General features: G+C 44.8%; 1 protein-coding gene across 1 annotated transcript in view; it reads left to right on the top strand.

Moving 5' to 3' along the window:
- Nucleotides 1-22,661, top strand: part of POLR1D (RNA polymerase I and III subunit D) — a 47,504-nt gene extending 24,843 nt beyond the window's left edge. Inside the window, exons 2-3 of the mRNA XM_039255283.1 lie at nucleotides 5,116-5,190; nucleotides 21,596-22,661. Coding sequence (XP_039111214.1) covers nucleotides 5,116-5,190; nucleotides 21,596-21,863 — 343 coding nt within the window. The 3' untranslated portion in view covers nucleotides 21,864-22,661. The remainder of the gene's footprint in view (nucleotides 1-5,115; nucleotides 5,191-21,595) is intronic.
- Nucleotides 22,662-27,720: the final 5,059 nt, after the last annotated feature.

Here is a 27,720-nt window from a genome sequence, read left to right as displayed (position 1 = left end):
TGAAGAATTACTTACTTGCTTGGGTTCTGTGTACTTAGTTCTACCATCTCCTGCTGGTTGCTTTTCCTGTATTTTAATGCACTTACCCTTCTGTTGCATCATCTCATTAAATAACTAGCTTGTTTCCTGAGGTTGATGTTTCATAATCTTTGGTGATTTGAAGGCTCTGTGATAACGTGTGGCAGAAGCTGTCTCCTTACCCAAGGATTCGTTAGCAAGAGTTCCAGGAAGAACTGGAGGCTACAGTAAGTAGTGAGGAAAAACTACCTGACTTTCCAATCTTTCCCTCTTAAGTTTGAAGACGATGTTGTTATTTCAACGCCACCTACGTGCTTGCTAGGAATTGTTTTTTTCCTGTTGGGAAGGAAAGCCCAGGCAGGAGAATTTGGGGTGGGAGGTAGCACATGCTCAACATTCTTGGGACAAAATAGTGCTCGGTCCTTCCTTCCTCGCCACTAGGCCGTGGCAGCCCTGGTAGCCCGGCCCCTCCCCCTTTATTTTATTTTTTGCCTTTAGTGATAAAGAGAAAATGACTTTCCTGGGGCTTGCTGGGCAAGTTTGTGGAGAACATAGGCCGCAGGACAGGAAGATCAGAGGACGTGTAGCCTTAAGCACATGCAAGGGTCGTTTGGTTTTTGTGGGTTTCTTCCCGTCTTCCCTCTCCCCTCCCTTCCACCTATACCCTCTCCCCCTTCCCTCCCTGCCTCCCCTTATCCCTCCCCACCCCCTCCCCGCCCCTCTCCCCCTCTCCATCCCTCTCCCCCTCCAGGATCACCAGCAGTGCAGTGTTGGGCAAGTTAGGCAGTGTGCCACTTTCCTCACCGGTAAACTACTGGCTGTAACTGTGTTGTGTTCAGATAGGACCGCACTTTGCCAAAGGTAAGGCTCCATGCCAACGGTAGCCATTGTTAAACCAATTACAGACACCAAGCGTGGCTATACCCCAGCCCTGGCAGTGGGGTCCCGCCACCCACGCTTGCTGGGAACTGAGTGCGGCTCATGGGGAATTCCTTCCACCCCAGCAGCCGTTCTCGTGCTTCTGCCTTCTCTGCTCTTTGATAGTGGCTGTAAGTCAGATCTCCGAAATCATGGCAGAGAGAAGGTAATGACAGTGTGGGGAATGGTTTTACATGAAATCAAAACTATAGAAAAATCAACGGCCACCCCCTTGAAGGTACCTCGACTGTGCCCTCAGGATCTCTGCAAGGTTCTGGACTAGTATTCTTGCCAGAACATGTACAGCATTTCAACCATAATGTGATACAAAGAGGCTTTTGGGGCTTGGTCAAGAAGAGCCAGGCAAACATTTTCACATGGGTTTTACGGGAAAATAGACCCTGGTTTATTTGTCACTGATATGCAGGTTGTTCATAATTGGGGAATTGCCCCAACCGGCTTTTTTCCTGAAGATTTTTAACTTTCTGTTGTCAGGAGGAGAGAGAGCACACACAGACGGATCTAAGTATGACTGGTTACCTGTTTGTATTTAGAAACTGCCACACTCGGGGGCGCCTGGGGGGCTGAGTCAGCCAGGCCTCCAACTTCCGCTCAGGTCATGATCTGGAAGTTTGAGAGCCCGAGCACCTGTCTGCTGTCAGCGTGGAGCCACCTGGGTCCTCTGTCTTCTGCTCTCTCTACCCCTCCTGCGTTCCCTCTCTCTTTCTTTCTCAAAAACAAATATATAAATATATATATTACATATATATTAGGTATATAAAATGTATGTATATAAAATATAGATACATATAATACATAATACTACAAAAATATATCTAAAAATATATTTTTTAAAATATTTATTTAAACAAAAATAAAAGAATGTACCACACTTACTGATGGGAAGGGGGAGGAGGTGGATTTGGAATATTTATACCGTTTCATTTTTTAACTTACATATATGAAGGTGAGAAAGGGTCTTTGGAGCGAGATAAGATACATTTTTCATGAAATACTGGAAGAGACAAAGGTCTCAGATCACATCCATAAGATGTATTGTTATTATTATTACTCTTGTTATACAGAGATGGAAGAAAGAATGTGTAAGGGTCAAGGGCAGGCTACCCCAGGATGGGCCACTTTGGCATAAAGATGATCTCAAGTTAAAAGAAATCAAAACCCAGCAGACCGAGGAAAAGCTCTCTGACTCCCCCTTAACTGCCTAAATCTGGGAAAACTGGAAAGGAGAGCCTCTATCAGGAAGAGAACTATTAACAAAGATTCCCCTTTATCAAAGAAACTGATCTGCATCATAAGTCAACCTTGTTTTTCCAAACTTAGCCTTCCCTCCAGTGATCTCCTCTCCTTTGTATCCTCAGCCCCACCCCCCTCATAGAAGCTTCACATTGCCTCATGGTCTTCCAAATTTCATGTCTGTATGGATTTCCCTTATGTACGCTATTAAATTCAGTTTTTTCCCTCTTACTTTGTCTCCTGTCAATTTGATTCCAAGTCCAGCTAGAATGACCATAGGGCAGAGGAGGGCCTTCCTCCCTGACAAATGGTATGTGGTAATCAGATGCACTTACCTATTCATGATGCCATGAGGCTAGGCTGTGAAGCACAATCTGACTGCACCAGGCCAGGGGGGATAAGTGGGCGCACAACTTGGTCAGTGTTTCTGTCTTTACTGACCCCATCAAGTGGCCTCTTGACGATGGAGCAGAAAGTGTCAAGCTGTTGAGTTAACTGAAAAGGCATTTTTTATTTAAAGATCTCACTATTGGGGCGTCTGGGTGGCCCAGTGGTTGAGTGTCTGACTTCGGCTCGGGTCATGATCTCGTGGTTTGTGAGTTCAAGCCCCACATCTGGCTCTCTGAAGACAGCTCAGAGCCTGGAGCCTGCTTCGGATTCTGTCTCCCTCTCTCTCAGCCCCTCCCCCGCTCATGTTCTCTCTCTCTCTCTCTCTCTCTCTCTCTCTAACATAAATAAAACACACACACACAAATAAAGGGCTCGCTATTAATGGGAGTTTATTTTAAAATGTGTAAAATATACAAGGATAGATAGATATGTTTGTTGAAGATCAAGAGGGTGGCAAAACAGTTTGACAGCACCATAATAGAGACATGGAGATAAATACCAGGATAAACAGATTTTTTTTAAAAAGGATTGAAATGGATTTTTTTGGTGGGTGGAAGATGATGCAGGGAACTGCTGTATTTTAAGTCCTTAAATAATAAGTTTTTTTAAGCTATATGCATGGTTTGATAAAATAATCATAAGATATTCACAGAATATTAACATCACTTGAGGATTATGTAAACAGTACCTATAGTAGTACTATAGTAGTATAATTAAATGTTTTTATACAGAATCTGTGTATAATGGCCAGTTTCAGAATGTTGTGATTAGATGTATAGTTCTGTCTTTGAGCTATATCTGTATCCAACTTTCTACCTCTCTTCTCCTTAACTTTACTACTTATATATTGTAAATAATATTAAAGTCAGAGATCATCATCTTCCTACTTTACTACCTGTAGCATCTTGTACAGTATCTTAAGAGTAATGTCTCAGCATGAATAGACACTTGAGCAAAGAAGGATCCAGATGGCCAACAGACACATGAAAAGATGCTGAACATTGCTCATCATCAGAGAAATACAAACCAGAACCGCAATGAGATACCACCTCACACTGATCAGAGTGGCTAAAATTAACAACTCAGGAAACAACAGATGCTGATGAGGATGTGGAGTAAGGGGCACCCTCCTACACTGTTGGTGGGAATGTAAACTGGTGCAGCTGCTATGGAAAATAGTATGGAGGTTCCTCAAAAAATCAACAGTAGAACTCCCCATGACCCAGCAATAGCACTGCTAGGAACTTACCCAAGGGATACAGGAGTGCTGATGTATAGGGGCACATGTACCCCAGTGTTCATAGCAGCACTCTGAACAATAGCCACATCATGGAAACAGACCATATGCCCATCAACCTGATGAATAAAGAAGATGTGGTATGTATATATACAACAGAGAAAGATTGAAATCATGCCGTTTGCAGCAATGTGGATGGAACTGGAGGGTAATGCTAAGTGAAATAAGTCAGAGAAAAACAGATATCATATGCGTTCCCTCATATGTGGAAATTTGAGAAACTTAACAGAAGACCATGGGGGAAGGGAAGGAAAAACAGTTACAAACAGAGGGGGAGGCAGACCATAAGAGACTCTTAAACACAGAGAACAAACTGAGGGTTGATGGGGGTGGAGGGGTGGGGCAGGGAAAATGGGTGATGGGCATGGAGGGCACTTGTTGGGATGAGCACTGGGTGTTGTATGTAAGTGATGTATCACAAGATCCTACTCCCAAAGCCAAGAGCACATTGTATATGATGTATGTTACCTGACTTGATAAAAAATATGTGTGTGTGTGTGTGTGTGTGTAATTAAAAAATAAAAAGAGTAATGTCTCAGAATATGGTTGATAAGTACGTTTTCTGGTTTGTTTTTTTGAAAATCTTGCTTAAAAGTGCACAAATAATACAGATTCACTCTAGAAGAAATAGAAAATACAGGAAAGCAAACAAAAAAACTACCATCAGCTAGAAACTCCTCTTTCCATCTTGATAACACTCCTCCAAATGTTTTCCTGTGTACTATATGCAAGCAAAGAAATTTGAAATAAAAGTTATCCTATGTACACTGTATTCATTTTCACAGGACAAAATAGAGTTTTCAGGTCAGCAGGTATGTATGATTTTGAAGGCTGTTTGTCATGTTGCCAAATTGTCCTAAAGAAATATTTTATCAGTTTTGGTCCCCATTAGTAGAGCAAAGAATAGTCACTTCTCAACTCTTTTACTAACTAATGGGCAGAAACATATTTATCAGAGTTGGGTTCATTAATATTTCTTAGAATAAGAGTGCATTTGAACATTTTAAATATGGATATAGTTTGTCATTTTGTCTTTGATTTTCAGTTTCCCCCCTTCGTATAGTGTTTCTTTTTAATTTTTGTGTGCTCAAAACAATCAACCATGTTGTTTTTTTTATTTTAAAAAAAGTTTTCCCCAATTTTGAAATTTTAAGTTTCAAATCACATGGGTGGAATAAGCTGATCTTTAAGAATCTAGTGGGGTGACTACCTCTCAAATTTATTTTTCTCCCCATCAGGAAAGCAATCGAAGAATTGCTAAAAGAGGCAAAACGTGGGAAAACGAGAGCGGAAACAATGGGACCTATGGGTTGGTAAGTTCTTGAGTGATCTTCCTTAAAACGATATTAAAGACAAAGTCTTGGCGGGAGATGTAGATACATTAAGTCAGTAGCAGATGGAGGGAATGTAAAACTGTGGCTGTAGAGGAAATCACCCAGAGGCAAGCCAGAGAGTGGGAGCCCTGTTTAGGGCCAGCTGCGGGGCGGGGCTCTGCCAGAACCCTGAGGAAGAGGCTGTGGGTACGGAGGGAGAGCATCTGCGAAGCCTCATCATCGCTTCAGTTCACAAATCCCTGGTGGATATGTAGATTCTATGCCCACAGGCACCATCTAAGAGTGATATTAGTGTTCATTGTTTAAGGGTCTCTGTTTTGTTTTTTAGTTTATATTTATTTATTTTCAGAGAAAGCCAGCAGGGGAAGGGCAGAGAGAGAGGGAGACAGAATCCCAAGCGGGCTCTGCAGAGCTCAGTTCCTCGAACTGAACCCTGAGATCATGACCTGAGCTGAAATCAAGAGCCTGACCAATGATGCTTAACCAAATGAGCCACTCAAGCAACCCAAGGATCTCTGGTTGCCAATAGCCCTTGGCAAATTGAAATGTATTTTTAAAATTCTACCTGTACATATTTTGATTATGTGACAGTTTAGCTGTGTAGAACTTAAGTGTGCCTTTGAAGTGTCTGTATGAAATAGAGCTTTAAAACTTCCAAGTTTAGAAACAAAAGAGGACTTTACCCTTAAGAATTTAATCCTAAGCATTTTTTTTTATTTTTTTTTTTAATGTTTTTTTATTTATTTCTAGGAGAGAGAGAGACAGCGTGAGCAGGGGAGGGTCAGAGAGAGAGGGAGTCACAGACTGAAACAGGCTCCAGGCTCTGAGCTGGCAGTCAGCACAGAGCCCGACGCGGGGCCCGAACCCACGAACCGCGAGATCATGACCCAAGTGAAAGTCGGACGCTCAACCGACTAAGCCACCCAGGCGCCCCAATCCTAAGCATTTTTAAGCTTCACTTTAGCAATAACGTATGCAATCATGTGTTAAATATGCTGATTTTAGATCTTTTATCTACAGTTTAAAATCCACAACAATGGAGGATTGTGGGTGATTAAAAAGGGTAGAATATAAAAATGAAGTAGAAGTTAGGCTTCAGAATATACCTCATTCTATAGATTTGACTCTTAGAACCATGCATATGATTTATATAAAATATAAAAGTTAAATAAGTAAAGGGAAAAGTCAGTCCTTAAAAATCAAGCAAAATAAAACAAACAGACCTAGAAAGCCATTTGGTGAATGACATAGGCGCAGACAAAGCAACTACATTACGTGATCTAAAATTTGACTGTATTTTGAAAAGAACTACCAGGAAATCTTAATTGTTTTCAGTCATCACATTGTCAATAATATGATGATGTTATTCTGAAAAATATTATATGACGGGATAAAACAAATATTTATTTGCTATAAATACCAAGATTTCCGGCATCAAAGGATACAAATGTAAAATCAAAGTTAAACCTGTAATCCTAAATGTGACTTGGAAATATAAGTACAGAGCCATGCTAGATTTTCTCCTTTAAAAAAAAAAAAGAGAAAAGCTGTTTCTAGCTCTCTTCATGGAAAAGTGCTAGAAACGCTGACCACCCACTCAGAAGTGCCGAGTGCTCCCGGCCTCCAGATGTGGTCTACACACACTCTCTCTCTCACTGAAAGAAGGCAAGATCCTTCGAGAAATAACTGACTGCAGATCTGAGGCAGTGTCTGGAGTTTGCCAAACTGCAAATTAGAGGTCACAGTCACCAAGACCACCCTCATTTCTTACACCGACTGCAAATTCAGGGAGTTCCCCAAAGCACCCTCAGCTTCCTTAAGGCACCAATGAATTCATACAATTCACGGAAAACTATGATACTCGCAGTTACAGTTCATTAGAGGGGAAAGGATACAGATGACCATCAGCCACAATAAGAGACATAAAGGGTATTGTCTGAGAGGGTTCCAAACACGAAACTTCTGTTGTCCCCTCCCCGTGGACTCAGGACACCTTACCCACCCACCATCGAGGTGTGACAGAGGGAAGCTCACCCAGGCCTCAGTATTCAAAGTTTTCATTGGGATTTCAGTACTTAGGCATGATTGAATGCTCACGTGGTTGGCCTCAGTCTCCAGGTTACCCAAGACCCCACGACCCAAAGCTGTCACCCTGAATCACATGGTTGGGGGGTTTGGGCCTGGCCAGCTTGCACTCTAAGACCATCAGGCATGGCCTGCCCCATCCTAAGATCCACGCGAGGCAGAGACTTTCCTGTCCGGTGTGACATACCTCCTAGAATTGAGATCCCCCCCAGAAGCCAGCCCTCTCTGTGGGCAAGGCTACAGTGTTACTGCGCAGACAGGGGACGTGTACGGGGAGCCAGAAAATCTTGTCACACCAGAAAGCAAAGAAGCTGTCGAAGCCTACGGTAGAGATGGCCGACAGACTCAGGAAGCAACCTGAAAGGCTCCCACCAGAGGGGATCATGTGACCACCAAGAAAAATAAAGCTATAATGACTGAGATTCATAAACCGTGTTCAGATCCGCAAGGCCATCGTGATAATCACAAGAAACCTAGTGGTCCCTCTTGGAGAGTGCTGTGGAACCAAATCATTACTCATAAAATCAGCAAATAGGAAGAATAAAACGTTTATCCTCTTCCCTGTACAAATTGTACCAAATCATTGATGAAAGAAAACTTCCTTGCGGAACTGCACCTATTAAATGTAAAAGGATGCTATGGGGCGCCTGGGTGGCTCCGTCGGCTTAGCGACTGACTCCTGATTTCAGCTCAGATCATGATCCACGGTTGGTGAGTTTGAGTCCCACATGGGTCTCTGCACTGTGACAGCGCTTGGGATTCTGCTTTCCCTCTCTCTCTGCCCCTCCTGTACATTCTCTCTCACTCTCTCAACATAAATGAATAAACTTTAAAAAAGTTTTTTTAATATAAAAGGATGCTCGAATAAGAGCACCATTTGAATTCTTAGCAACTCAGTAAGAAAACAAACAATCCAATTTAAACATAGACAAAAGATTTGAACAAACACATCATTAAAAATGATACAGGGTTGGCCAGTCAGCAGATGAAAAGAAGCTCACATCTTTAGTGATCAGGAAAATGCAAATTAAGGCCTCATTTAGTTACCACCTCAATGCATGAACTAAAATATCCAAAATAAAAATAAAAACAGACTGACAGTACCAAATAAAGATGAGGATGTAGAACAACTAGAATGTTCACACACTGTTGGCAGAAATGTAAAATTGTACCGCTGTTTTGAAAAGTAGCTGGCAGTTTCTTATAAATACCGTAGAGAATTCTTCTACCCAGTTACCAGAGAATTGAAAACTTAACCACACATACAAATCTGCTCAGTACTGTTCATGGCGCTTTTATTCATGACACCTAAACCTGGAAATAACCAAGGGGTCCCTGGGTGGCTCAGTAGGTTAAGTGTCTGACTTCGGCTCAAGTCATGATCTCCCGGTTCATGAGTTCAAGCCCCGCATCGGGCTCTGTGCTGACAGCTCAGAGCCTGGAGCCTGCTTCTGATTCTGTGTCTTCCTTTCTTTCTGCCCCTCACCCACTTGCATTCTGTCTGTCTCTCTCTCAAAAATAAACAAGCATTTTTTAAAAATTTAAAAATAAGACATTTATGAGACAATATTTGATGATATCAGGGAATTAATATTGATTTTTTAAGTGTGGTAACGGCTCTGCTATTACTTCATTTTTCAAAAGCTCTTATCTTTTAGAAATTCATTCTGATATATTTATGGATAAATGATGTTAAATGGAAATAAGTGAGTCAATCTGATGTAACATATGTAATCATCTTAGATTCAGTAAAATACCCACTTCCTGGAAGGATAGACAGATTCGGTAAGATAAAATGTATAGAAATATTGTCCCTGGTTCCTGGCATGGAGCAGTCAGTCAGCAATAGGTAGATCTGCTCTTATCTTTTTTCCAGCCCTCTGTCCTTTCCAGAGATAAAGGTGTCTCTACTAATGTGGATCAAGTTAGTACATACGTTGGTAGGGGCGGGCCACTTTGGTGTAAGGCAGGACTGTGACCAGGTTGACTGTAGCCACTGGTCCAGTCTAATACCTTGTGCGACAGAATCAGGTTGACTGTAGCCACTGGTCCAGTCTAATACCTTGTGCGAGAGAATCAGCATAGAGCTAGGTCATGAATTCAGATGGCTTGACAAGTGAGTATGAAACTGTCAGTCAGGGCTCTCGCTCTGTGAGGAGTGTTCAAGGGCATCAGTCATTTCTAGGCAGCTCTCCAAACAAAAGCCATTTATATCCCGACAACCTTTCTGCCCCTTACTGGCTGAGTAGAACTTTCTGATCATGAAAGAACTAGCTTATCCGCGTCAGCTCCGTTTCCCCTGAAGAGAGTCCCACATGCATGGTCATCTCGACGTTGGTGGGAGTGTGGACGTGCTCACTGGGTATTATATCAGTTAGGCCGGCAGTTCCACAGAGCAGTCAAGGACCCAGGTTCCTCCCAGTTTCTAGATCTTCCAGCCGTTGAGTATGATTCTTTTCCGCACAGTCTCATATAATGGTAACCATACAGTCCCCTCCACTGCGGTCAGCAGAAAGGAAGGGAAAAGAAGGCACGCCCCCCCCTGCCCTGTCCCTTTAAGGACACTGCCCAGAAGTGGTGTCCACCATGTCTACGAATACTCTACTGGCCCGAATTTCATTTCGTGCCTTCACCCAGCTACAAGGTCAGGGATTCACGCTTTGTTTTCTTCCAGGGAGTCAGGTGCCTGATAAATATCTGGGGTTCTCTTACCATAAAAAAAATGGAAAAGTGGATAGTTGGGGACAACTGATAGCCTCTTCCCGTGAAGGAAGCAGAAACATGTTTAAAAAAGGGAGTACAGGGTGGCAGGCTGGGGCACCTGGGCAGCTCAGTAGGCTAAGCATCCGACTCCGGCTCAGGTCACGATCTCGTGGTTTGTGAGTTCGAGCCCTGCATCAGGCTCCTCACTGATACAGTGCTTGCTCTCTCTTCCTCTCTCTCAGCCCCTCCTCTGCTCACGCTTTCTCTCTGTCTCAAAAATAAATAAAGAAATCTTTAAGAAAAAGAAAAAAGAAAAAAGATGGCAGGCAAAGTGAAACATTCCAGATTTGTAAGAGGTGGATCCTGGGAGAAGAGGACTTGAAACTTCTAAGTTCCCATTAGTCTGCAGGGCAGGAATTCCTGCTGACATTGCTGTTTTTCTCAGTTCCCTTATAACGGTGATCCTCAGACTTTTTGGCTTTAGGGTCCTTTTACGGTCTTAGGAAGTATTGAGGACCCCAAAAAACTTGTTTTATGTGGATTATATCTATCAATATTTACTGTATTTGAAATTTAAATTGAGCAACTTAAAAGGATTTCTTTATGAATTCATTAAAAAAATAATAAGCCTATTACATGCTAAAAGGAAATAATATGCCATTTTTAAAAATAACTACATTTGTGGAAAAACATATTGAGTTAGAGTGATATTGGTTAGTATTTTTGCAAACCTCCCTCATGTCTGACTTATTTTTTTTCTTTTTTTTTTTTAATGTTTTTTTTTTATTTATTTCTAGGAGAGAGAGAGAGAGACAGCGTGAGCAGGGGAGGGTCAGAGAGAGAGGGAGTCACAGACTGAAACAGGCTCCAGGCTCTGAGCTGGCAGTCAGCACAGAGCCCGACACGGGGCTCGAACCCACGAACCACGAGATCATGACCTAAGCGAAAGTCGGACACTTAACCGACTAAGCCACCCAGGCGCCCCCCCTCATGTCTGACTTATAAAAGACACCTGGAAGGTCATGTCTGCTTCTCCAATCTGTTGTTTTGCTTGAAGTGTTTGAAGAAAATCCGACCTCACACAAATATATACTTGGAAAAGGAAGAAGTATTTCAGGAACCTTTCCAGAAAATTATGGTATTCTTTAATCCTTCATCAGAATTTTGCAAGTAACCTCAGGGAGTAGTGATTTCTTAACGTGCTTTTTAATAATGTAGACTTTTCATGTTGTGTTATAATGAAATCCCTTGATCTAACTGGATCTTCCCCTCATACATGATTGTAACACTGGCCTTCTCAAAAATGTTGGTTCGTGAGTTCTCGTCCAACATTGACGCATTATATAATACTTAAAAAGATACATTTATAAATATCACCGCTAATCTCATCAGAAGAGTCTTTTAAATGTTGGGAACTTGTCAAGTTCACAGTTTCACAAGTCCAATTTCCTTTCACTTGGAAACTCCAGTGTTCTCATTGGCGGCGAATGCTGTGAGTTTTTTCCCTTGAATTGACAGGCTCACTCACATCTGAATAGCCAGCCAGTTCACTTGCGACTCAAACATTCACACAGGTGCCTTTCCTTGAGGCGGCTTCTGGTCCACCAGACAGACAGGGGCTGTGCAGAGAGGTCTGGCTGAAGGACAGCCGTGACTTGCTTCTGTCCCTGGTGCTGGGAGAGAGAACATCTTCCCCATCATGTTCATCCTTCGGGAACTCCTGGCTTACCATCTGTTTAAAGTGAGTGAGTGAGTAAGTGTGTGTGTGTGTGTGTGTGTGTGTGTGTGTGTGTGTGTGTGTAAATAAAAACTTTTAACCACTAATGCAGTGGTTCCCAATCTCATCTACACATGAGAAATCATGTGGGAAGCTTCCCAAATTCCTAATGTCTGTGTCCCATCACCTAAAATTATTAGTTTGGGGCTGGCCTGAGCCAAAGGGTTTTAAAAACATACCCAGGTGATTCTAAAGTGCACACTAATTTGAAAAACACCATACCAATGCCTGTTTGTTAAAAAGAATGAAACCAGCCTGCTCTGTAGGATTCACCCCTCTCCGGCGGGCAGATAGCACCATAGCACTGGGACAGCAAGAGGGCCCATGCGGGTCCCAATTTCCATCCCTGTCAAGCAGGCCTTCTTGCACAAATCTTAAAGGAGTAGACAATCTGTTGCTTACTAGTGGGCCATGGTTTGTTTTTGTAAGCATCTCGAAGGCCTTTATATTTGCTTTATTTTTTAATTTTAAATTTTACTTTAATATTCAGTGCAATATTGACTACACAGGTTGAATTCAGTGATTCATCCCTTACATACAATACCCAGTGCTTATCATAGCAAGTGCCCTCCTCAATGCCTATCACCCATCTAGCCCGCCTCCCACCCATCAACCCTCAGTTTGTTCCCTTATCATTAAGAGTCTCTTGTGGTTTATTTCCTTTTCTTTCCCCCCACTCTTCCCATATGTTCATCTGTTTTGTTTCTTCTTTTTTTTTTTTTTAATGTTTGTTTATTTGTTTTGGGAGAGCGCACACGAGTAGGAGAGATGCAGAGAAAGGGAAAGAGAGTCCCAAGCAGGCTGCACGCTGTCAGCGCAGAGCCCGATATGGGGCTCAGACCCACAAACAGGAAGATCATGACCTGAGGTAAAACTCAGAGTCAGACATTTAACCAACCACGCCACCCAGGTGCCCCTCATCTGTTCTGTTTCTTAAATTCCACATGAGGGAAACCATATATTTGTCTTTCTCTGATTGACTTACTTCACTTAGCATAATACATTCTAACTCCATCAACATCATTATAAGTGGCAAGATTTCATTTTTTTGGTGGCTGAATATATTAGATTGTGTGTGTGTGTGTGTGTGTGTGTGTGTGTGTGTGTGTGTGAGTGTAGGAATATATATACCACACCTTCTTTATCCATTCATCAGCCAGTGGACATTTGGGCTCTCTCCGTTGTTTGGCTATTGTTAATGCTGGTGTAAACATGGGGGTGCGTGTGCCCCTTGGATCCTGTATTTTTGTATCCTTTGGGTAAATACCTAATAATGCAATTTCTGGATCACACGGTAGTTCTAATTTTAGTTTAGTTGGTTTGTTTTTATTTTTTTGGAACCTCCATACTGTTCTCCAGATTGGCTACGGCAGTTTGCATTCCACCAACAGTGCAAGACGGTTCCCCTTTCTCCACATCCTTGCCAACACCTGTTGTTTCTTGTGTTAATTTTAGCCATTCTGACAGGTGTGAGATGGTTTTGATTTGTGGTTGATTTGTACTTCCCTGATTCTGAGTGATGTTGAGCATCTTTTCATGCATCTATTAGCCATCTGAAGGTCTTCTTTGGAAAAGTGTCTATTCGTGTCTTCTACCCATTTCTTAACTGAGTTGTTTGTTTTTTTGGGTGTTGAGTTCTTTATAGATTTTGGATACTGACTCTTTACCAGATATGCCATTTGCAAATATCTTCTCCCATGACCTAGGCTGCCTTTTTGTTTTGTTGTTTCCTTCCCTGTGCAGAAGCTTTTTATCTTGCTGAAGTCCCAACAGTTCATGTTTGCTTTCATTTCCCTTGCCTTCAGCAACATGTCTAATAAGTTGCTCCAGCCAAGGTCAAAGAGGTTGCTGCCTGTATTCTCCTCTAGGATTCTGATGGTTTCCTGTCTCACATTTAGGTCTTTCATCCATTTTGAGTTTATTTTTGTGTATGGTGTAAGAAAGTGATCCAGTTTCATTCTTCTTCATGTTGCTGCACAGTCTTCCCAGCAAGAGACTGCCTTTTTTCCATTGGATATTCTTTCCTGCTTTGTCGAAGATGAATTAACCATAAAGTTATGGGTCCATTTCTAGGTTTTCTATTCTGTTCCATTGGTCTATGTGTCTGTTTTTGTGTCCATACATACTGTCTTGATGACTACAGCTTTGTAATCTAGCTTGAAATTCGGAATTGTGATGCCTCTAGTTTTGTTTTTCTTTTTCAGGATTGCTTTGGCTCTTTGGGGTCTTTTGTTGTTCCACACAGATTTTAGGATTGTTTGTTCTCACTCTGTGAAGAATGCTGGTGGTGTAGGGATTGCATTAAATTTGTAGATTCCTTTGGGTAGTATAGACATTTTGACAGTGTTTGGTCTTCCAATCCTGGGTATGGAATGCTTTCGCATTTCTTTGTGTCCTCTTCCATTTCTTTCATAAGTCTTCCATAGTTTTCAGAGTATAGGTCGTCTTCCTCTTCAGTTAGGCTTATTCCTAGGTATCTTACTGTTTTTGGTATAATTGCAAATGGGACTGATTCCTTGATTTCTTCTGCTGATTCGTTATTGGTGTATAGAAATGCAACACGTTTCTGCACGTTGATTTTATATCCTGCGACTTCTCTGAATTCATGTATCAGTTGTAGCAATTTTTTTTGGTGGAGTCTTTCGGGTTTTCTGCATAGAGTATCATATCATCTGCAAATAGTGAATGTTGACTTCTTCTTTGCTGATTTGTATTCCCTTTATTTCTTTTTGTGGTCTGATTGCTGTGGCTAGGATTTCCAGTACTATGTTAGATAATAATGGTAAGAGTGGGCTGTGTTTGCTTTAAAATTTAAAAAAGAATTGATCACCATTTTTTTTCCCCTCTCGGACATTCCCCAAAAAGATCTTAGTGAGCTCGTTGGGCCATTGCCGAGAGATTGCTGAACCACTGAAAATGCAGCAGAATGCCATTTTTTTATTTTATAAAGAGACCATTTCGTGCTCTGTACTCCTGTGGATGTATTTCAGCAAAAGAATCTCTTCAGACACTCTTCTTCACAGAGACCTCAAGGAGGCTCAAATATCGGCCCATATGACTTTTTTTAGTCAATATAAAGGAATTTATAAGCACGCATTTCAGAAATTTGCCCGGCTTCATGGTCTACAAAGCTGTTTTTATTCTGGACACATTTGCATCAGTTGATCTATAGCCCAATGTCATTGTTGAGGCTAGGGCTTGCAGAACTTCAGCCTGAGCCTTCAAAGGCTTTATTCTGGTATAAAAAGTTACAAAGATCATGTTGGACGAAAAGGATTCTTCAGTTTTCTTAACCTAGTTGTTTCAAGGCGAATGGCATTTTTGGTTGCTTGTCTCTTTGGGCCTGGAGTCAGCCTGGTGATTCGGGAAAAAATCATCTACATTGTCCTTCCATTGTATGTAATCAGCTTTTTATCAGAAAGCATAATATCTCGAGCCTTTATGCAGGCTTTTTTTTTTCTTTTTAATTCATGTGATGGAGCATCAGTAGGTATAGTAAGAGGCCGGGCTCAGGCAGCAGTGAAGGCTCCCTGTCCCGGCTTTAGGGCGTTAATCCACTGGTGGATATGGACAAGCCAGCAGGTGAGCACCCCGCTGCAGAGAGGGGAGGAAGGCTCACATTTCAGAGTGACTCACGGATGAGGCTCTTGGCAGTATTTCAGGGCCATGAGATCCAAAGCCTTTATCTCTAGCTAAAGAACACAGGGCACAAAGGGCTTTCCTGAGCCCCCAGCTAGCCACTGGTGGATGAATGGGGCATCATTTGCTTTCCCGTCCCCTAGCTGAATGCTCGCGTGCCACTAGCTCCCTGCCATGGATCCCCATCCAGCGGAACGCCGATGTGTCTGTGCCATACTCCTTTCCCGTCCAGTTACGAAGGTGACTCAGAGAGCCCCGCGTGTGTTCCCGCTGGGTGACCCCGCCGCGGAATTGATGTGTGCAGCTAGGGGAGCAGGAGGCCGAGGACCACAGGCTTGTCCGGCATCGCAGGCCGCCACCATTCCCACGTCAGCTTCTGGGTTTACCTGCATGCACTGCCTGCTGGTCTCCTAAAGGGCACAGCTATGGAGACAGATAGCCTGGCCTTTATCTTTGCTGCAGGACCTAGCCTAGGCCTCACATATGAAGGCTTCTCAGACTTAAAAATAATAGCATAAATATGTATGTACGTAAAAAATATATATATATGTACATATATGTCAACTATTTCACGTTACTTTTAGGTATAGCACTGGGGACAGAGTAGCTGGAAACCCACTCGAGGCCTCAGGACTGTTGTCCGCTGAGTAATTAAGGATTAACAGCAGGCATTGGGGATTACGGCACTACAGAAGCCATGTTGAGGCATCTGACTGCCAAATCACAAACTGTAGGCCCCCCCGGGTGGGTGTGGTGGCCATGGCGGCATTAAACAACAAAATGACTCGTAATCAACCCCAGCGCCAAGATTAAAAATACTCCCCTTGTTTCCTGGAGTGCTGGGAGTGTCGTTCTCTCCACCGGTGTCCTTTTTTGCTGACGTCCACGAGAGCACAAAGGAAGGCACAGAGCGCAAAGTGGAGCGCTGCGCGCTGGCGTGGGAGTGAGTGTGGCCATACACGAGAGGAGCGACTTGGAGAGCATCACACGGAAACCCGGCCTCTCCTTCCCCACCCAGGAAAGTAAGACTCCTCCTCTCCCAGGGCCTGTTGTGCTTCACAGATCTCAAAATTGAGTGTGTTTCGGGCGTTCCCTGCCTTTGTCCTAGCCCTGCCCGTGTCCGTGACTCTCCACTTGACCCTGCGCACGGCTCCTTGGCGCCTGTGCTGGACAGAGCAGCCTTGGCAGCACAGAGCCCACGTGGGGCTCCATCTCACCAACTGTGAGATCATGACCTGACCAGAGATCAAACGTTGGATGCTTAAGGCTTAACCAACTGAGCCACCCAGGCGCCCCCATGGAACTATTTTAGGATCCAGAAGTGTGAGGCCTGGCTCTGTAGCAGGCTAGGCGTTACTACTTCTCTCCATCAGCAGTAGAGAGGCAGCAAGTATTAAAAATTTCGTATCTCTTCCCCTTTCTGTTCTCTAGGTTTGCTTTATAGTCTGCTGTCTTTCGTAAGTCGAGTATATTAACTGAAAGGGGGAAGTGCCTTATTTTGCAAATGAGGTTATATAGTGTGCCCTTCAAAATGAGAGAGAGGGAGATGAAAAACTGCTAATCCCAGCCTCAATCAGTCTGAGTCTCTCTACCAGCAGATTCTCGAGAAATCCCCCTCTGCCACAGCATGCAGGAGCCTTCCTCTCAGCTTCTGCTTGGACAGCCTTGCAGGTGAAGTGACGTGTGTCACTTTTAGAGTTGGCCAGAGAGAGGCTGCTGGGTCTTCAGCGTGTCAGTGCTGCCATGGGTTCTCTCCAGGGGACTTGTAACAGGTTCATTGTATTTAGAGTTTTCTATCCATTTATATCGCCAGCCCCTTAAATCGGCTCTCCCCACACGAGCTAGGATAGCTTTCTGAAACCCAAAATACAGGCAACCAGCCAGGGTGAGAAAGCTGACATCGTGTGGGTCACAGCTGCCGATAGGGTCCCCTGCCCCAGCAGCGCGTCCTGGACATAGCCAGTGACGGAGGCGGTGCAGACATGCAGAGCTGCCACGGCCCGGCCTCTCCGTCGGGCTCAGGCTTTCCCTCGGTGCAGACCTGAAAAACTCTGCGATGGTGGGTAACTAATGCTAGCTTCTGACGTCATCGCAAATACGGGGAAAAGTGGCACCAAGAGAGCTGAGAAGCTAGATGGAGAGATTGATGAACTGAGTTTTCAAACGGGATGAATGAGAAGAGTAGTTTCCTAAAGGGCTGACATATAGAACATGAGTGGAGAATTTCAAAACTGGGACGGACTTGGGACACCACCTACATACTTTGACCTTCAGGGCTCTGTCTGAAGAGCTTCTGCAGGGTTTGCAGAATGTTAGGAAATGCAGATTAGAAGCTCAGAGAGAATGCCGGTAGCCCCCTCCCCCCCCCCACATCAGTGGGGGACTGAGATGTCCTGGAAAGGGAAACTTCTGGGTATAGAAGTACCAAAACTTTCCAGTTCTAACCATTTTTATGAAAATTTCTAGAAAATCTCATTGACTTTTCTTGATGGCTCCAGCAGGTTTTTCCCTTCTTTTAATTTTTTTTTTTTTTCATTGAGAAACATTGGGTAGCCCGCTCTGTTCTTGATTAACTTCCTCTCCCAAGTGACTTGAGAGCTCAGGCTGTCCCCTTGACTCACCATCAATGAGAAATCCCTGTGAAATTGACGCATGTGCGTGTTACACATATTCTTTTTCACAGAGAGGATGAATAATAACCTAGGTCCACAGTCCCTTGTTTAAAGCCCTTGATCCTGATGAGTTTCTAAATTTAGATATTTTCCCATTTTAGAAAGGTACTTAAGCACACATGTGCTCTGCGAACACCCCCAGGAGTGCTTGCCCGTTCAACACGTTATCACTTCTGCCCCCAAACATCTGAATCTAGAAGAAATAGAAAGGAAATGGGATAAAGACCGGACATAGATATCCCAGTGTCCGGTTAGGCCACGTGTTGCTGCCAAACAAGTTTCAGCATCATATAAAGAACTTGATTTTCAGAGGTTTTAACATTTTGGAATTGTGGGTAAGCAATTCTAGACTGATAGGTAACTTTCATTGAAGATTTACCATGTGCCAGGCAGGTACTGTGCTCCGTGCTTTATGCATTGCCTCATCATATCCTCCCAGAAGATAGATACTTGTTACCCCTCTTTGCACATGGGGGAAACTGACACACAGCGGAGTTAAGTAACTTGCCCACGGTCACACAGCTAATTAGCAGAGCTAGGATATAGACCAGAGCTAACATGTACCAAGTGCTTGTCGTAGATGAGGTATTATTCTAAGCACTTTCCTTGTTCTCACTTTTGAACCTGCAGCCATTTCCCACGTTTAACAGGCAAGAGGCAGTAGGGAGATGATATACCAGGCCCAGGGGTCCGTCCGATGGATGGTGTGATTTCAGAGCCCGTGAGCTCAGCCGGTACCCTGTTGTATGCGTGTGCAGCAGTAAACGCCGGGCTGTGAGGTTCGGCAAAGTGAGTGACCACATGGAAGGGTGGAGCAGCTCTCTTCCCTGGGGTGTCCTCAAATGTCAGCAACACTGTTACGCACCTTATACTGTGATATTCTTGCTGCAGACTTTATAACTTCTTTATATGGAATCATTTACTACATGTACCTCCGCATCTGCTTGCACCCACCCCTCTGTCTCCTTGCTCTGCCTCTTTTATTAAGAGTACAAATAAGCGCTTGGTGTCATTTCTAAAGTGTGCCCTGGGATGTTTTGGGGGGGAGTCACTCTCACCGCTGCTCCCCACCCCCACCCAGCTCAACCCAACTCTGTCCACGCTGCCCTTGACTCAGTATCTGGAATAGACTCCTAGGCACAACCAGCATTAAAAATCCCACCTCTAATTTGAAAAAGAGCGGTGAAGGCCAGTGTTCTTGTGGACTTGACTCTGGAATGCCCTGTCATTCTCCAGACAGCTCTTCTGGTTGCCGTGTTGAGTCAGTGGGTCCTAGCTGGAGGATAGGAACGGTCGCCTCCCCCACAGCCCCCACTCTCTGGGCAGGAACTCTGCGAGTCCCTGGCAGAAAAGCCTTGCTCCCCTCAGGCAAGCCCACAGGGGTCAAGACGGCTGTTCGTGAAGATAGCAAAGTAGAGCGGAATCCACCAGGAGTTACCAAAGGTTTTACTTTGATGTCCTGGATTTTTGTCCCGTCTGGCAATACTCGCCTGTCCTCCTTGGTCTAAGCCAGAGAAGAACTGGCCGGTTTTATCAGCACTGGCCTGGCACGCTCCACTGAACATACCCCAGAATTTTCCGGAGCTGGCCGTTGGTAGCCTCCCATATGCAAGAGACCCGTGTGGTCCGTCGGCTCACACGAGCGATCCCACGCCTGCTGTAAGCACTGGGCACGCTCGGCTCGTCACCCTCCACGTCGAAGGGCAGCGTTCTCCCGCACACCAGCCGCATGGTGCTCTTTGGGACACCGGTGTGTCGTACTCTTCCACATCTTTTCCTGAGTTTGCAGGGGTGCAGGTTTCTTCGCCGGAGCAGAGCCCCTCTGATGCCACAGAAGTCCGAGCGGGGCCGCCTCTCATCGATGCCCCCCCTGCCCCCCGATTGTTCAGGGCTGTGTTTCCAGGACAGCCAGGTGGCTCTGCCCTGGGACCACTGAGGTAGCATAATGTGCTTGGTGTGCTCCTTCTGGAAGCTCAGCAAAGCCCCACGGGGCCACCGGGAGCTACATGGTGTTCTACACCCCCACCCCCACCCCCGTGCCTCAGATCTGGTTTTCCCTTTGCTGGTTGTCACTGCCCCCCTTTGCCCCTCATCTCGTGCGCTGTGGCTGCTAAACGCCAGCGCTAACAGGAAAACCAAACCAGACCTCCGGCGTTACTACCGCCTCCACGCGTCCCCACTGCTCCGACCGCACCCACTGTCCTTTCTGACCACATTTCTTTTTCTCCTGTTCCCATTCTGCCTGTCAACACTCTGGCCTGAGCATTAGCCGCGTGCTGCACATCGAGTGCTCACCACACCTTTGATTCTTCTCAGGTATTTTCTCTGTCCACGTAGGCTCCAGAGCTGCCCATCTGCCGCAGGAGACGTGTTCTTCTCTTTTTCTCCACCTTCCGTTTCACTTCCCGATCCGATGCCATTCTGGGTGCTTGAGGCGGCCTGACCTCCCTGTCCACCACAATAGGCTGACATCTGCGTCTGTTTTTCCCGATGGGGTACCAGCCAGGCTGCAAAGTCGCTCCAGTGGGGTGCCAGTATATTGATTTTGAAGTAATTGTGTGGGTCTCCCCCTGAATCGGCTTCCTATAAAGATGGAGATTATAGGAAACATCATCTCTACATTCATTTCTGTTGAATACCAGCCACCCTGAGAAACAGGATTTTGGGGATCAGCATCCTCCTAAAATAAAGTAGCCCATCACGTGGCAGGCAGCCTCAGGCCAAGAGAAACATGCAGGCTCTTGTTCACTGAGGGATTTAATACATTGCAAAGGAAAACAAATACTGTAGTGCACACCCAGGCATGTAAACTAATAATTTAATGAGTTACATCTTATCTCGTGGGTGAACTTGACTCACAAGCTACTTAAATATACCTGGAACAGGAATTGACCTGGAGGGTGGGCCTGTGTGAACTGCCCCCGCCCCCAACACAGACTGGAGTTCCTGACAGGGAAAGTGTAAGAGGTATTTTAAAGGTAAAAAGTGACTATTGCATTTTTATGGATTCTTTGGATAATTTCCGTTCCTAGAATAGAGCATTTAGCTCCAGTACCCAAGACATAGCAAGATACACTTTTTTGTTGCTCAGAGAGGGACTTTTTTTTTTTTTCTTCACTCTTTGGTCAGAAACACAAACCATGATAAATTTAACTCAGAGATGCAAGATTAGAGTCCAATCAGGCGCTGATGATTCACGGAGCAAAGGTTAAGTGATTCCTCTTTCACACCGTGGCGGACACACCGCAGTGCGGGGGAAGGCGAGTCCCAGTAAGGCAGAAGGGGGTGAAGTAGGCCGATGAGGCGCAGCCTGGCGGTCCCCGGGATTCTTGCCTTTCCCCCCTGTACTCAGAGTTTACACTAGGTGGCATGCAAGGAAAGCCGAACGGGCCCTGCCGCCTGCCGGCGTGTTCGCAGCCGCCTGCGGCCGGAGCGGTGACCCGTGGGTGCGGCTGCGGGGTCAGCCGTGTGCCCTGAGACCCGGCTCTTTATTTTTTTTCCTCCGCAGGATGAAGTGTCCCCTCGCCGGGACAAATAAAAGATTTCTGATTAACACCATTAAGAACACGCTGCCCTCCCACAAAGAGCAAGACCCTGAGCAGAAGGAGGCCAGCAAAGAACCTGCGAAAAGCCAGAGCCAGAAAGAAGAAAACCGCAAGAAGCACCGAGGCCACCCCTACACGCCCACCCTCCAGGGCCGGGGCGCGCGCGGCCACTCGCCGCCCCCGAAGCGCGGCGGCCACGACAAGTACGAGAAGCGGCCCCACCGGCGATGAGGGGGCGCCCCGGGGACGCCGCCCGGGGCGGGGGGTGCGGGGGCGCGGACGCGGGGTGCGGAGCACACGCCTGGGGGGTCAGAGCCGCCCGTCTGGTGCGGGCACAGGGCTGTCGGGACACGGGACGCGTCCAGGGTGTCTCGGCCGCTTCGGCGGCGCCCTGCACACGTGTGTGGTTTCTCTTCTCTCTCGTTTGCAAGTTGGTTTCAAAATAAACCTAAAACTTAAAAGTTTTCCAAGGTTGTTACGACTCGTTCCAGTTTTGGGGGTTTTTTTTCCCTCATGTGGTACAATTGTGGTCATTTCTCAAGGTTTCTCAAAAAACAAGACACTTGTCAATCCTGTGCTTTATCGTTTTGGAGGATGAGTTTCAAAGTCCGAAACGATCTGGCCCGTAACCTACTTAAGAGAACGTGTCGCCCTCCAACGGGCTAGAAATTTACCAAGAAGAAATTCACCAGGAAACTCCTTGCTGGTTTTGTTTTCCTGTGAGCAAGCAGGGTAGGAAATTCCCCAAACGGCCTTGAATTTGGTGTTCCGTGGCGGTAACCAGAGGATACTGGCTCTGTCGTTTCCTCGTGCATTCTCACACTCGTTCCTGAGATGAACAGCTTTTCTACATTTAAATTTGGGGGGCAATATGTAAGTTTTAAGTGGTGCTTTAAAAAGAACCCTCCAAAGTTAAAATTAACAAATTATTTCAGTGCTATGTCTTCCTGAGCAAAAGACCTCTAATACCACTCTTAGTATAGTTGTTTCAGAAATCTTAATTTTAAATAAAAGTGTATTTACAACGCCTTTTTCTGTTTGTTTTCCATATCAGTGTGTCTCTGTTTTAATGTACATTTACAGACTTTTCAAACCTGCATCCTTCCTTTCACACTCAGGAAAATGTCCCTAAGTCCCCTCGTCCCCAGTCTACAGAAGGAAGAAGAAGCTGTCTCTCCGTGCCCCTCCCCGTTTTCCATAGCGTCTGACCTTATGCCTGGCTGCTCTCACATAATCACTCGCCACAGCCCGTTCCCTGCTCCCTAGCAGCCAAGAAAAGCCCTTTCTCGGTGTTAGAAAGGAGCACATCCGAGAAAAGTTAGCTTTGGGCTGTTTATGGAGAAACCAGAATGGACTGAGAACTGCTCCCCCCCCCACCCCCCCATCAAGAGCTGCCGGCCACACCCTCAGTCTGCTGCTCTGAGCTAAAAGGTCCGGAGTGACAAACCCAAGTCCTTCTCGCTTGACCCTCCCACGTCCCACCCAGGGACTCCAGGGCCCCGTCCTGTGACTTTATAACAACACAGCAGCACACTTGGCTTTCAAACATACCAAGGGAATAATTCATTCGGTTCATCCACATCTACTTCTGCATTAGCTTATATTATTTGTGCTAAATGTGAAATGTTTTGTACTTAAATACCAGAAATAGTATAGAGTTGTGAGTTTTTGAAAATTCTTGTCATAATTAAGTAAAATAAAGTTGTATTGTTTCAATTGTCTATGTCCGTATTTAGAGCAAAGTGCCAAGTTCGTCGTCGTTCTTTACAAGAAGATGGTTATAAGGAGCACATTCTAACAAAGGAAGCCTTGGTGGCCTAATCAAACTTAACCTTTCTTACTAAATTGTGTTCGAAGATAAGTGCTCCACAGAATCACTTTCCCTTTCAAAGGAATTGCTCCAGGGGCACCAGGGTGTCTCAGTGGGTTGAGCTCCAGAGTCGTGGTTTCAGCTCAGATCATGAACTCTCCATGACTGAGATCGAGCCCCCCCGCCCCCCGGCCCCAGGCTCTGCACTGACAGTATGGAGCCTGCTTAGGATTCTCTCCCTCTCTCTGCCTCTCCCCCATTCCCGTGCTCTCTAAAAAAAAAAAAAAAAAGAGTCTTTAGAACTTTGATCAAGAGCAGCATGGTTTCCTGTGTATAAATGTCAAGACCAAATGTATCCGTTCCTATTCCATATCTGGACCATGGATGTTGGCAGAGGTGACTGGTCCTGAGATATCATCCACACCAGCTACCTGCTACCCCTACACTTACCATACAGCCCCCCACCCCCACCCTGAGAGTGTCGGAGGCCTCAGGTACTGTCTGCCCCTGTATGATTGTATGTGGAGCTCACAAGCCTAGCAGAGGAGTTCTAGAAGTGGAGTCAGCCTATCTCTGCAGGTGGCTGGGGGTGGGGGGGGGGCCCTACCTGGTCACTTCTCTGCATCTTCCCCATCCACACACTAAGATGTTTGGACTGAGCCCCTAATTTAGAAGTAGAGACAGAAGTACAAGTGGTTAGCCCTGAGCTTTATGAACTACTTTTTATGCTTCCACAAGGAAACTACAAGACTTGAGCACATGTGCGACTGAGCGGAGTTCTTTTCTGTTTTAGTTGGTTCAGAAAACACAGTCTTGGAGACACGTACACCAAAAGCGATGGTCTCTGCCATGGCCAGTGATCTGCTAGTGTTAGTCTTTCCAAACGCACCCCCCCCAACCCGTCAGGGCAGAGGGAGCCGGAGCGGGTGGTCTTTCTTAGAGCAGGCTGAGAATACTAAAAGACACTTCCTCAGGTCCATTCTGGAAGGAATCTGCAGTCTGGAAGGTGGTTGTGGAGTTTTGAATTTTCCTCTTTGTTTCAGGAAGGGGGTGGTGGTACAGATCTGCCTCCAATCTACTGGCAGAAAATTTATCATTTCTTTGCTGATTATCCATGTGACTTAGTGTGTCACTTACATTTTTATATTGTAATTACATCATCTCTGTCACTGCAGAGGTCACGCCATTGTTGATGGATCATAAGGCATATCTGGCCCACAGCCAGTGCTTGTTTAATAGACATGTGAGGTGAATCCCTGGGAAAGGAAAGCCTCACCCTCTCTCAAGGAGTGTTAAACTTGTGAATATTCTCACCAGGAGGAACCGGTCGGCTATACTGAAACTATGTGGGTAGTAACACTTCTGTAACACTGATCGTCTATCACCTGGGGGCCGAACTTGTCGGGCTCTTCCCCCCCCCAGCTCCACTGAGATACAGTTAACATATAACATTGTGTCAGTTTAAGAAGTGATTTGACATAAGTATATATTGTGAATGATTATAGTAAGGTTAATGAACACATACACTCCCTCACAGTTAACCATTTGTGTGTGTGAGTGTGTGTGTGAGTAGCAAGAACCTTTAAGAGAAGCTTCTACCTGTGTCCATGCAATCATCTCACAAGCGCATGAGGAAGGTGCTAAGCCCATCCTATAAATAAGGAAACAGGACAGAGTGAAGAGTTTGCCCCAGTCCCGGAGCTGGGAAGTGGCAGAGAGGGAGTCTGAAGCCAGGACTGTCAGAATCTACAAACCTATAGTCTTTCCTGTACGTTATGCCAAACCCGATCTGAACTCCGCTCCCTCAAACCACAGGACTGGGATGTCTCGGTGTGTAATGGGCCACGGATTCCCAACTTCAGAGCCTAAAGAACATCAATAACTCATGCATTTTCTTGGTTAAAATTGACTCCTGGTGGCTGGAATGCTCATCCCCCACCCGAGGAACGTGCGTACTGGGCCAGTGTTCCCTGCGGACCAGCTGAGATAGCTGTCTAATCCAGGAGGAAAGCTCTTACAATTCTCTGGTTAAATGGTTAAATGGCAGCTGATGGGAATATCTAAGGGGAATGAAACCCCCACATGAAGCAAAGGTTTTGGGTTATTTCACATCCAGCCCCTCCTATTTTTCTCCATAAGAATAGCAAGATCTGGGAGTTAAGAAGTCTTAGCTTCAAGGCCTCTTTGGTCCCATAAATAACACCCTGTCACCCACAGAGAGTGTGCTCCCCCAACCTCGACCACCGTGGAAAGGCATGTCAGCAGGTCTTGGAATAAGTCCCACCCTCACCCGAGAAGAATGTTCTCAGTTTTGAAAAGACTGCTAAGAAGCATGCACTCACACATGGGGACACCTAAAGAAGTAAGTACCTTATTTAATCCATATTAAACCGCCAACACAACATGGTAAGCAGAATTCAGAGGAGCGTTATGAATGAGGAATTCTTATTTGGGCTGCCATGCTAGAAATCTCAGTAGAAGGCCCTGGGCATTACGAAAAGGCCACCAATAAACAGATTAGGGGAGCATCATTAATAGTTTACTAGATGAGCTATGTCTCCCATCCGTCTGGCCCTGTAACTTTCACCTCTAGTTTTCATAACTTATAAAAATTCCCAGTGTGCAGCATGAACTCCAAATACAACATACCTTATGAAATACCCAAGGGATATTTTTCTCCACCAAATCGATGGACAGCTCACCCTCAATGGTCTAAATGGTTTTTTCGCATTCATTCCTCAGGTGCGGTTCCCTCAAGATGAACTAGTATATACACTGCCCAGTTACAAGCCTCCATTTACTCCTAAGTTACAGACCTGTCTGCTGGATGGATAGTCTTTCAAAGCTCAGTGCTGGTTTACAAACAAAAAATGGCAAGACTGGTTTTTAAGCCTATATCCTACATGAAGAACAAGCCATCCATTCACTTGCTCACTCCCTGTCAGTAAGAGAATTAAGCGAAAGGGATAAGCACAATTTAACTCCTGACCTCAAAATCTTCTAAGCCATGTTCACGTCCACCACATTTAAAGGTAGAGGGCATTCATGAAGCACGCTCTTTGCTTCTCAAAATCTGTTTGGCCCTGCCTACAGGGATTCCAATTATCTGTATTTGGGGAGTGGTTGGTGGTGGTTCATCAGCGCAAAAACAGCACAAATGCTTTTGGTTTCAGTTTTTTTTTAAGTCAAAATTTTCATTGTGACAAGTTCTAAAAATACATATCCAATGAACCTCAAAAATATGTGAACCTCAAGAATAAACACAGAAGACAATATAGAATCTAGAGCCAGATCACGTGAAACTACTAGAAACGCACTAAGAATATGAGAAAAAAAATTTATCAACAGATGAAATGTTCACAGAAAATACAAACATCCAAGGGCGCCAGGGTGGCTCTGTTGGTTAAGCATCCGACTATTGATGTCAGCTCAGGTCATGATCTCCCGGTTTGTGAGACTGAGCCCCACGTTGGGCTCTGTGCTGACAGCGTGGAGCCTGCTTTGGATTCTCTCTCTCCCCCTGCCCTGCTCTCTCCCCTCTCTCTCAAAAATAAATAAATGAACACTTAAAAAAAATAAAACACAAACATCCAGTAATCACATGAAAAATGTTCAGTTCACCAATAAAGAAAGAAATGCAAATTAAAATGCTTTTATTCTTTTTCAAAATAGCTGGGCTTTTTAAAAAAGTAATTCTGCTAACCAGAGTATGGTGATACAAATACTCTTGAAAAACAATTAACAGGAGGGTAAAATGGTGCAGTATATCCAGGACTCACTGAAATGGTCTTTGTTAACAAAGAAACCCAGCTTCTAAAAGTTACATGGCGAGGTTTCCATTCAATTTAGTATGTTTCCTTATCTAGGTATTTGCTGAAACTATCCTTAATTACTTGGCTTTTTGTTCTTGCCCTTGTTTTAATAATGCTGCCTTAGAACCATATTGACAAACATAGCAATCATATCAATGTAAAAAATGTAAATAACATGTTAATTGCATTCATTTTCCCATGTTGTCCTGTACTCCCATCCATTCATTATAAGGTTGGGACGTTCTTTTGCAGGATGGAGTATCTGCTCTGAATTAGTGACCAATGAATTACTCTTTCCCTCATGACTCCAGGACACAACAGGGCTGGAAACCACAAGGAAGATGTGGCAAACCTCAAAATTAAAATTAATGATTCACTCTCAGAAACATGTGTTCCGCATCCTTAAATCTCTGAATTCTACAGGTCTATTTTAGTACCCATTGTACTACCAGTATTTCAGTACTAC

This window comes from Hyaena hyaena, unplaced genomic scaffold (assembly GCF_003009895.1).
Source record: "Hyaena hyaena isolate Hyena2069 unplaced genomic scaffold, ASM300989v1 scaffold_11, whole genome shotgun sequence".
Classification (NCBI taxonomy): Eukaryota; Metazoa; Chordata; class Mammalia; order Carnivora; family Hyaenidae; genus Hyaena; species Hyaena hyaena.
The sequence above is the reverse complement of the archived record's forward strand: the minus strand, read 5'-3'. Positions and strand labels throughout refer to the sequence as shown.